The 12,143-nt window shown below is 35.6% G+C and overlaps 1 protein-coding gene across 1 annotated transcript; it reads left to right on the top strand.

Annotated features, from left to right (window-relative positions):
* The first annotated feature begins 3,506 nt into the window (after nucleotides 1-3,506).
* On the top strand, nucleotides 3,507-10,877 carry LOC123559648 (out at first protein-like). Its single transcript, XM_045351627.2, has 4 exons — nucleotides 3,507-3,802; nucleotides 8,041-8,181; nucleotides 8,391-8,568; nucleotides 9,916-10,877. Exons 1-4 carry the CDS (start codon nucleotides 3,590-3,592, stop codon nucleotides 10,191-10,193), a joined length of 810 nt encoding a protein of 269 aa, XP_045207562.2. The 5' UTR covers nucleotides 3,507-3,589; the 3' UTR covers nucleotides 10,194-10,877.
* The last annotated feature ends 1,266 nt before the right edge of the window (nucleotides 10,878-12,143 follow it).

Here is a 12,143-nt window from a genome sequence, read left to right as displayed (position 1 = left end):
AGATAAAGTGTATCAAAACACTATATAAGTATAATTCTAAGTAAAAAGGGGGCATAATTCATAAAATATTGGTGCAAGAGTTATGCACCTTATATCATGATGTGGGTGATGATGTTGGACAATTATTTTAAGTTTGAATCAAATCCATTCAGTATTAACAGAGATAGAGTGAAAATGCATCAAAACTTTACCTGAAATTTAAGTAACAAGAGCTGTCGGTGGACAGCAACGCTCGACTATTCAAACGCTTGTCACATAGAATGAATAAAAAAAGTTGAAAAAGGGGCATTAGTTTTGTAAAATGCAAGTAGAGGTAATTGAACCTCTGTACTGCATGTCATATATAGACAGTGAAACAAGTGTGTGCAGTTTCAACCTTTCCAATTTGTGGATACTGGATACAGCTGTACATACAAAAAACTGCTAAGTCAAAGGAGGCATAATTTTGTAAAATGCCAAGTAGGAGTTATGGACCTTCACAGTGCATGTTAGATCATGACAGTGAAAAGTGTGTTGAAGTTTCAATCCATTCCAATTAGTGGATACTGAGATATCAGTTTACATACAAAAATTTAACCAAAAAACTGCCACCAAAAAAGTCGAAAAGGGGCATAATTTTGAAAAAAAAGAGAGTAGAGTTATGGGATTGGCTTTGTGCATGTCAGACATGATAGTGAACAAGTATGTGAAGTTTCAATCCATTCCCATTAGTAAGTATGAGGATACCAGCTTACATACAAAACCTAAACCAAAAATTTCTAAGTCGAAAAAGGGGCATTATTTTGTAAAAAGCAAAATAGAGTTAGGAAACCTGTGCAATGTAGATGCAGTTCAACACAGTGAATAAGTGTGTGAAAGTTTAATCCATTCCCACAAGTAGTTACTGAGGTTACCCGCTTAATACAAAACTTACCAAAAATTTCTAAGTCAAAAAAGGGCATCATTTTGTTAAAAAGAAAGTAGAGGATGAGAAACCTGAGCAATGTAAGTCAGTTTGCGTCACAGTGATAAGTGTGTGGAGTTTCAATCCATTCCACACTATTGTTCCCTCAAACAAGTCTCACATCACATTGCCCTCTTGTATCCCATCTACCATATCTCTCTCCCACTCCCAACGACCCGTGGGACGCGGCCCCCCCCCAATCCCCCCCCCCGCAGCGCCACCCCCCAGCCTGCGCTCCGCGGCCCCCCGACGCCCACGCGGCACAGCCCCCGAACGGCCCACCCCCAGGCGCGCCCCGAGACGCCCATCCTGAGCTCACTATTTAGAATAGTCGCCGCTTCACAACAGGGGGAATTATCATGTGAGAAACATTTGTTGCCAGGAGTTATGCACCTTGTGTTTATTGTCATATGATGTGGGTGTCGATAACTGAACAAATATATTAAGTAGGAATCCAAATTTCATTCAGTCAATAACAGAGTTAGAGTAATAGGCATCAAAACCTTTAAATGAAATTTAAGTAAAAGGGAGGATTAATTTATGAAATTTTTGTGCAGAGTTATGCCTTATGTCATATGATCAGTGGCGTGATGGATGTTGAACAATTATTTCAAGTTTGAATCAAATCCCTTCAATAATAAACAAAGATAGATGTGAAAAGTGCATCAAACGTTTTAACCTGAAAAATCTAAGGGAAAAGGGGTGATAAATCTTAAAATATTGGTGCAAGATTATGGCCCTTATGCTCAGATGATGTGGGTGATGATGAGGGTAATAACTATTTCAAATTTGAATCAAATCCATCAATTTAATTGCAGAGATAAGAAGAAAGAGAAAGTGTAAAAAAAACTTTACAAGGTGGGGCGTGGAAGGACGCCGAGCCGGGTCGAGTGGATCGCTCTCCTTTATACTTCGTATAGTAAGCTAAAAATGTGGATGGAGCATGGGAGAGGGGTGAAAGGGATGGTCAGATGAATGGAGTGCACTATTATGTCCCCCTCCCAGGCATAAGTAGAGATATTTCTCTATATTTATCATAAAGAATTATATCCCCGTGGTAAAGACATCTTTATGAATGTGCACAGCCCTCTTATCAGGCAGAGAATCAGGTCAACTTATGACAAAAATGTAGTTGGTATTCCAAACCAGATACTCTGAGCGATTATCATACACTAGGGTTAGAGTGATACATGTATATGATAAAAACAATTAAGTTAGGTCAATTGCGTACCTGTCGGCATTTGGAATCTTGTAAAACAGCTGCACTTGGGCGGAGCATTATGGAGGGGGATTTCCTGGAAACCACCTATCTGTGCCATCTTTTCTGCTCCTGTAAATTGTTTTGGTACTCACATAAGATATTCACCTGTTTGTATAAAATTCAAATGTGCTAAAAAAATATAAATCTCAGCCAGGTCTGGAGCTTGCTGCTTCATGTTTCAACACTTACAAACATATTCTAAACTGTTTAAAACAATTATTTCATAGCTCACTTCTATAAATTTGTATGCCAAGATAAACCAAATGTTTTTGTGTCACTATATATTTAACATATTTAAATTCCAGGACCAGCTAAAGAATATTTTACCTTTAAAAACTAATAATTACTTATCAAGATTTCCTGTTAATTCTTGTAAAATAACTGAAAGGGCTTTTATTTTTTATTTTATAATTTAAACTTATTTTCATGAAAATTTAAAATCAAATTGACAAAAATTGTTATGAGTTGGCTTACTCACAAAAGTGAACTATTTTAGCGCAAAAGGTACGAGTTTACTATTTCAGACACAATTTAATGCTATGGTACAAACAGTCGTACTCATTTGGCTAATGTCTGGATGGCTTTAATTATTTTATTATTCTGGTACTTTGTAGTTGCCATCCCTTCGAGGGACAGCAACCTTCCAAAAAATATATACTGTCATAAATGTCAAATTAGCTGGACTGTCATGATATGCCCAAAGAGTTAAGGCTATGTTTCTAACATAAATATGCAGAACAAAGAAGGACGTGGATGAAAGCGAACACCCAAAAATTATAATGCTGTCCTACTGACAAGTAATTTTAGAGTAATGATAAACATTAAACACGTAAAGTTACAAAAGTCCAAAGTGGTATTTTATATGAACCTTCATTGCAATTTTGTGTGAGCCCTGTGTGTAACCTTTTCAGTAATATACAGTATTTCGAAAGCGGATGATCTTTAGAACCAGCAAAGTCAAACTAAAATGCTGTCTTGTAAGAGATCAGTTTCTTTAAGAACAGTAGAGAAAACAAACAAACCTTCAACAGATGACACATGTGCTGTATGTGCACTTTCTCTTTCTCTGAGTCTGAAACCAAATCTTGGCTGTTCAGTATATGATAATGTCACTACTGTACTATTGATGATCAAGAGTAAGCTTTAAATATACAAAGAAACATTAAACAAAACGCAACAGACCTAATACACACTTGCCTCTTGATGACGAATGGTCATTCAAAACGTACGATTTTTGTTTGTTTTGGTATTCCTAGAGTATGACGTCAGTGTAATCTTCCGGATGGACTAATTACAAGAGGAATTTACTTACTTTGCACCGTTCAAAATGGAGTCAACTTGAAATTTCTGGCATTCTTTTTGAAGAAATTTTGTAATATACTGAAATGGCTGAACAGTTGCCTATTTTTGTTATATTATCTGTGATAATTTTATCGATTTTCGGAGTAACATTTAGCCAGTTGGTTGTAAATGTCCGAAACAAGGGCGGAGACGTCGAACGGGAGAAAATCGAGTCCAACACAACAGCTGATACTGTGAAGTTAGAGTACTTGTCTAAAGATGGAACTCTTGTGACATACTTCACAGATTTTAAAGCTGTAAGTTGAATTTTCTTCTTCTTGTGAGCGATTTTTTTAGATGATACTCAATACTGGGAAGGAGGTAGTCGAACTAATCCGTCTATCCGACGTATACTGGTTTTGAAGCAGTTTCCGTCAGCTAGTAGTATCCGTCACGCGTTATTTTACGTTTCGTGCGTTCTCACAATGAAGGTGAGGTTGTTTCCATAACGCTACCCTGCAATCCAGGCTCTGTGAAATTTCAGAACAAAGGGTTAAAAAACTTTTCCAAGAAAACTCGAATTGTTCATTCCATAAATATTTATTTTCATCCGCACATGGGGGATTTCATGTGCAACTAATGCGCAATGTTTTACGGCAAGAATAAGCTCGTAATCCCCAATTAGTTGAAGTTCCTCCTTATGGCAGTCGAACCAGATGATTTACCAAAAATTACATAATAAAGATAAAAATGGTCATTTTTGTGCATCGGCAATATTTTTTTTTACCAGTTAAGGAGCAAAAATCAATATGAAATATAGATGATCAGGTTACACCTGCCAGATTTTCTTATCCAAGGGGGATAACTGGTCACATATGTGCTATGCTATGGTTATCACGTATAGTGCATATAGATATATATATAATTGCCGCCAGAATGTATCTGCCGATTAGTCAATCGGTTTTTTAGATAATCTACTTCACAAGCATGAGATCCGAGTTCGAGTCTCAGGTTTTGCTTTCTTTTTTTTTACTCCTATTTCAACAAGCTATTTAACACCTGAACCCTTAACTTCTTAAATGGTATTAATTAATTTCATCAGAAAGATATTAAAAAAACACGGATGGTTGCTTTTAGTTAAGTATTCCAGTGTAATAATGTACATAAATATTAAAACAAAAAATGATGACGGAATGCTTCTGTAAGTCAACGATTTCAGCGCTTTTATTCCCTTTTGGCGCCCCCTCTGTATGTTAATTGTTATCCCGTGCGCTAGACCACTATTGATATTTATGTTTTCGTTAAGCAGAAGAGCTAAGGTGTTCTCTTAAATTGGAACATTTTACGGTACCAAAACGTTCAAGAAAAAAGATATTTTAAAAACCTTCATTTTATGACGGAAACTGCTTCGAAACCAGTACAGTTTGTTTTATATTGTGACGGTCATGGCTGCACAAGTCAGAAATTAAAAAGCAGCCACTCAGCGACAGTAAGCTTGTCTAGGGAAGGAGGGTGTGGCCGTGGTATTATTAGAAAGCTTACTCAGTTACTGTCGCTGAGTGGCTGCTTTTTAATTTCTGACATTTCAGCCACTGCGACGTTACAGTTTGACCGTCACACTATAAAAACAAACTGTATGCGTCGGATTAGTTTCACCCACACACTATAATTTAATTGTATAAAACAAACTGTATGCGTCTGATTATGAGTATGACTAGGGTCCACATGTAATATGATTTTGCACAGCCAGTGGTAGGGGTCGTTAATCGGCCTCTGACCCAGAGTACTAGAGGGGTCCTACCCGTTACCAGCTTCTAGACAACCGTACTGGGCTGATCCTAGAGGTCTTATAATCAATATGAATTTGGGCTGTAGCAATATATTCGAATGACGATTTACTCTAAAACAGTTTTGTCCAAATTTTATTTGTTATTCGCCATGTCCCGAACCGATTGTATATTAACGAAGTTTCTTCAGCTGTATATAATATTTAGGGTAGGGTATATATACTAGTACCAGGTATCATAAACCCATAAATCATCAGTTATAAGGTGTGAACATTTGAGAAAGGATAATCTTTTTCTCAGTGCCATCACCATTTACTGAAATTTGATTATAAAATTTGGATATGAACTTTATTAAGCATAAAACATCTTAAATTTATTAATAGCCAATGTAATTATGCAATACAGTGAGAGCTAGTATTCTCTGTATTTGAAAAATTAAACAAGAGGGTCATGATGGCCCTATATTGCTCACCTGTTATCATTGCACTTGAGGACAAGATGGTCTCAGGAAAAAATATCTTAAGTCCCAAGGGACAGGACACAATAAAGGGTGAGAAATTTAACAATAAAGTAAAAATAAAATCTTAAAGGTATAGATATGTCAAAAGCATACACTAAAAATTGAGACGGTCCCATCTATGTACCAACAGAAAAGTGGTCTCGGTTTTTCCCTATGGCCAATAATAAAAAAGTTACTAAAAAATTAAGCTATTTATAGAAATGTTAAAAGGGAAGTAATAAAAAAAAATTTTGTAAGTGAAACAAAAGGAAGATCTGCAACAAATTGTGACATAAATGAAATTTACAGATCAGTATCTTCATTAGTTATGGAGATATACCCATTTAATTTGAAATAAAGGGATGTAATTTGACATAAATCAGTCCATAGTATCTACCTGATTGTTCAGTCCAACTAATAACAATAATGAAATTTCAATAAGTCCCTATAAGTACTCCTGATATTAAATCCATTTTTGATTACAATCAGGGGTGTATTAACATACACTCTGGAAACTACGATTGATCGATTTGTATTCCACCACCCCCACTCATGAAATCCAAAATTTATTGTCGTGAAGATATTTTGGAAGTTGTATCAAATAAAACATAAATGAAGTCTCTAACAGGCTGCAAAAAGCCAACCTAGCCAATTTTGGGACTTTTAAAAGTCAAAAGGGCATACTCTGGAACCCATATGGAATCTGGCCAGTTCAAAGAAAGGAACCAAGATCTTGTGGTTGATACAAGTTTGTTGCAAGTTTGGTTAAAAATCAAATCAATAAATGAGCTGCTGTTGTGCAGACAAGGTCAAATTAGCTAATTCTGGCCCTTCCAGGGGCCATAAACTCTGGAATATTATGGGATCTGGCCGGTTCAAGAAAGAAACCGCAGATCTTATGTTGGCACAAGTTTTGAGACGTTTGATTTAATTCAAATCGAAATGAAACTGTGCTAGTTGTGCAGACAAGGTAAAATAGCTAATTCTGTCCCTTTCATGGGCCATAACTCTGGACCCCATAATGGAATCTGACCAGTTAAGAAAGGACCAGTCTTAATGGATGATACAAGTTAGTGTGCCAAGTTTTAGTTTGGTAGAATCAAATCATAAATACAGCTGCTATTTGCAGACAAAGGTCAAATTAGGCTAATTTTGACACTTTCGGGGCATAACTCTGGAACAATAACGGGATCTGGCAGTTCAAGAATGAACCGTGATCTTATGGTGATAAAGTTGTGTGCAAGGTTGATTAAATTAAATAAAATCATAAATTGAAACCACTGTCGGCAAGACAAGAAATTGTTGACGCCACGGACGGACGGACTGACGATGGACGACGGACGAAGGGTGATCACAAAAGCTCACCTTGTCACTATGTGACAGGTGAGCTAAAAAGAACTGCTCAGATTTCAAAGTAAATTGACAGCAATTAATGTTCCTTCAGTGACCGTCTATCAAATGGCTTTTAGACATACAATATCATATTGACTGGTTTAAAATCATCTCTGAATATAATTATAATAGCATTCAGGCACTCCTCCCAAATATCCTTGTTTTAATTTGACCTCCACATACTTATTGATTTAGTGGGAACTTGTCAGTAACCACTGGCACTTTTTTTTCAAAATAATTTCACAGATAATTTCCTTTAGTGACCCTCTTCCAAAATTGTTCAAGCAAGATGTGAAACTTTGTTAAATGAATAGGGCCATTATGGCCCTCCTGTTTATTTAAACAACTTCTCTTGAACGACAGGATGGATTTTCACCAAACTTAATTAGAAGCAGGCTTGCATGCACCTCTGAAGTTTATTCAGATATTCCTATAATAGGTATTAAACCCTTTTAGTGGCAACTGGGGCTAAACACAATATGTTTAGATAACTTCTTCATGAACTGCTTGATGTTTTTTTCACCAAACTTAGTCTGCAGCATTCTTAAATTTATTCAATGTTTTTTTTAAGTTAACCCATATTAGGGGGTGCCATGGCTGAAAATAGAAAAAAACAAAACTTTAAGCAACTGATGAACCACTTCAAATATCTGTACCAAACTTATTGTTCAAAATTGTTTTCATTTGATCCATTCAGGAGCTGCCAGGGTTAAACTAGAAAAAGAACCTCTAAACAATTATTCATAAACCATTTGGTGGGTCTTCATCAAAGTTGGTCTGTAGCATCCTTGCATTTTTTCCTTCAGTGTAGTCTGATGGTGTTAAATATCAAAATGTTGTTTGTTTTATTCAAAACTGTATTGATGTATGTTTTCAGCATATCCAAATTTTCCGTGTGATTGTTCCCTGGGAGGAAGAGAGAGGAATTGTTCAGAGTACACCACAGGTGTTATGTTTTATCACAAGATTTGGGAAAAATGAGTTCATCTCTTCAGATGCTATGTCCAAACTTAGACAGGTAAAATTTTAATATAACTAGGCTAGATATGTTGGGAAGGAGAAGACATTAAAGTTATCTATATTTTCATGCATACTTAACATCATTAATTTTAGAGGAAAACATACCATTGATTGACATGTTATGTTTTTATGTTGATTTATGTTCTTTTGTGTACATAGCACCATTTCATAATACCAGTTTATTAAAAATTTCTCCATCAAATACAGAAAAATCCTACAGCTGTACGGACACCTGAAGAAGACAAGGGCCTTGAAAAACATACTTTAAATCTAGTTGTAAATATAGACCAGTCAGCCATCTTGAGTCAACATTTATACAACATCTGTCACGATGCTAGGGATTCCATGTACATAGAGGATACAGATGTTAAACTTCTCTCACAAGGTTTGTAAATTAAGTGTATCAGTTGTTAAGCATAACCACTGGCACCAGAACAGAAAGAAAATACTCTGTACATGTTATACAACCCCCTATGTATTCTATAGAAACAAGTCATGAAGGGGAAATATACTTACCATTTCAATCGCGCATTTCATACCTAAAAACACGCAGTTCCGTAAATGTGTACTTTGGATATCAAACAATGGTAATTTAATCTTCATTGTGTACGGTCACATTTCTCAATAATCTTATCTTAGAAAAACAATGCGTAGTTTATAGTTATATCAATGTTACACAAAAAAAACTTGCTGGAATTCCCGTTCTAGATTACAAAAAACCATTCTGATTGGGATAATTGTGGAAAATGTTTGCAATCGTCAGTTTACTACACAGTTGTTTCGCTCTTAAATTGTGAAAATGCCGCATAAATGTGCAAAATGAATAAAATAAACAGAACAGGTGCAGCCCAAATGTAACGATTTCAAATTAAAGATCATATAAAGATGAATTCATTCATCATACGAGTTTAATTGTGAAAATGTGATTTTTTTAATGCTATTTTTGTTTGTTAACATTTTATGCCAAACAAGTGCACACCTGCGTGACTCTAGACCGGAGCTTCATTAGGGCAGGTCAAGCAAGTTTTTTTCAGTAAGGTTGACGAAAGATAAAACTATTTTGATAATCTTCAGCATTATGGAATATTGAGACAATGTGCCTGGTGCTTGATAGAAGATAAAATTATCGCTTGTTCAATATAATAGGTACCCATGCACCAAATGCGTGTTTAAGTGAGAAATTTCGATTGAATGGGTTAGAACATTTCCCGTTCATGACCATGGTTTTTATAGAATACCCTAGGGGAGTGGTATAACATGTAACAAGTGCATTTTCTTTCTGGTCTGGCGCTAGTGAGCATAACGCACAAGGGTTGTAGTTGTGCTTTTATATATCAGATGTTAAACTTCTTGCACAAGGTTTGTACCTTAACTAAATATATCAGATGTTAAGCATATCGCACAAGGGTTGTAGTGGTATATATATAGGGATATATAGGGATATATCAGATGTTAAACTTCATGCACAAGGTTTAGAGTATACCTATGTATATGAAATATTAAATTCAAATAAGGTTATATCAGCTGTTAAACATTTTGCACAAAGTTTGGAGTAAACTACGTTTGTCAGATTTTAAACACCTTGCTCAAGGTTTGTAGTGTCTTTGAAACTTCGGTATTACTTTTGTGCATTTTATGAGTGGTGGGGGTAACAAAATGTTTTCTTTTTTTGACAGAGTAGTAATCTGGGAGATTTAATATCATTTAGTGCTAGCTCTGTTTTATATTACAGTATTGAACCATGATGTAGACAAGGTGATGTCAGCAATGAAGTCGCCAGAATTAGAAAAACAGTCCCGGTGTAAGGATACGTCAGATATAAAAAAACCATGTTTCTGCCAGTACCACCTGTGTGTTGGTTGGTACCCGTGTGGACTCAAATATTGCCGAGGGAAGGACTCGGCTGGTAAAGTTGTCAATTATCGTTGTGGTATAAAGACTTGCCGACGATGTCTATTGTTTGAACACTTTGCAAGACAGAAAATGTATTGTCTATGGGATGATCTATGAGTTTCATGCCATCTTAGAAATACTGGATAAATCGGCATTCATCTTGAAGAAAAACAGCTAGTTGTGTCGTTGTTTCAGATATGCGTATTTTCACTTGCAGTTACTGTCATCTGAGGGATTGTATGGCTGATTATCCTATTTAAACTTGGTTCCCTCCAGGGAGTTGATAAGTTGTATGTAGTATATGTACGGCTTCAAGATTCCCTCTAGTATGATTTTGCTAAAGACGAGGTCTTTGCGTGGACCAGTGAAGCTTTGCTATAAATAGACATTTTAAATGTGATATCTGTGCCAGTATATCAGATTTTAAAGTCTGACATTTAGACTTCAGAACAGAATATCAGATTGCCAAAACTTTATAACTGGGTTATACTGCAAACAATTTTGCTGAGCTGTTTGTCAGCTGTGGAAATCACATTCATTGAAAGTTTCTTTAACTGTCAGTGCTTATTTAATCAGTGGAGGAGAAAAAAGAATATTAAGCTTTTTGACAAAATGTCCAGGAAATATAGGACCTGTAGATGCTGTTCTTACTTACCGCAGTAAATGGCTTCACATTCAGCTCCTAGCTCGTAGTATCATGTCTCCTCAGTACAGTCATGCTTTTATCAACATACTTATGCATGGATACTTTGAAATCCGAAATAGATGCGAATGAGTTTGAAAGTGCCTCAAGCTTTAAGGGAGAAAAGACAAGCAGTGATGCAATAAACTGTTCAATGTTGAGAATATCATTTTCATTTGCATGGTAGATCTGCTTTTATGTGAAATATTCCGCTTCCCTTATTGTATTTTTTTTTACATTTATTATTTTTTCTTACATTTATGATTCTTTTGAGTCAATTTTATGCATTAATGATTATGACATATTAGTTGTCCCACCATTAAAATATGGTTGGGGACATTTACCCTGTCCATATGTATGTTAGTCTGTATATGTTTGCACGAAATCGTGCTCAGCTTTTAACTTCCATGTGCGACCCCAAATTTTGAAATAATATTCCATGTGCGACCCCAAATTTTGAAATATTCCATGTGCGACCCCAAATTTTGAAATATTCCATGTGCGACCCCAAATTTTGAAATAGTATTCCATGTGCGACCCCAAATTTTGAAATAATATTCCATGTGCGACCCCAAATTTTGAAATAATATGGCACAAATGACCAGCATAACAAGGTGATGTGGTGCTTTGCAAAATCCAGACTATCTTAAAGGTCAAGGTCACTCTAAAAGGTCAAAGATTTTTAGGTCAGTTTTCTAGTTCACTCTAACTTATTTTGTAAGTGTATGGGTACATGTTTTCAATTAAAGGCCAAGGTCACACTGAGAGGTAATTTTTCTTGTCTGCTTTTTAGCGTTTTTCAGCATGCATGGATGTTTAAATAACTTGCCACAAACATTCACAATAACAAGACAATGTCACGTTCAAGGACCATACCATTCCTTTAAAGTTTAGGTCAAATATTTAAGGTCATTTTACTGTTTATGTGTTGTATTAATGATCCCTACCTTTAAGATCAAGGTCACACTTTGAGGTCAGAGATTTTATTCCTTCTATAACTTGTACGAATGGTTTACTGTTAGATATTAAAGTGCCATTGCACAAACAATAATCATACATGCAACAAGAGCTAGACCACTAGCTGAAATATCCAAGCATGGGTAAAAAGTTAAAAAGCAACAGTTGCTTATCTATTAGGTATTTTAAATTAATTCAGTATACATGCAGTCTGCTTACATTGTGTAGTGAACCAGACAGACTTGCTTGTATCAGCGTCCCTCCCAATGTTCATGTTTCCATATTGATTTTGTGATATTTTCAGCTGATTTTGTAGTTATAACTGGTCTTTCTATTTTAAAGCATTTTTTTACTGAACAAGTATTTCAAATACATATAATATTATTTTATATATTATGTAGAAATGAGAAGCTTTGTTATTGTATAAA

This window comes from Mercenaria mercenaria, chromosome 10 (genome assembly GCF_021730395.1).
Source record: "Mercenaria mercenaria strain notata chromosome 10, MADL_Memer_1, whole genome shotgun sequence".
Lineage (NCBI taxonomy): Eukaryota > Metazoa > Mollusca > Bivalvia > Venerida > Veneridae > Mercenaria > Mercenaria mercenaria.
This window is presented reverse-complemented; position numbering and strand designations above follow the sequence as displayed.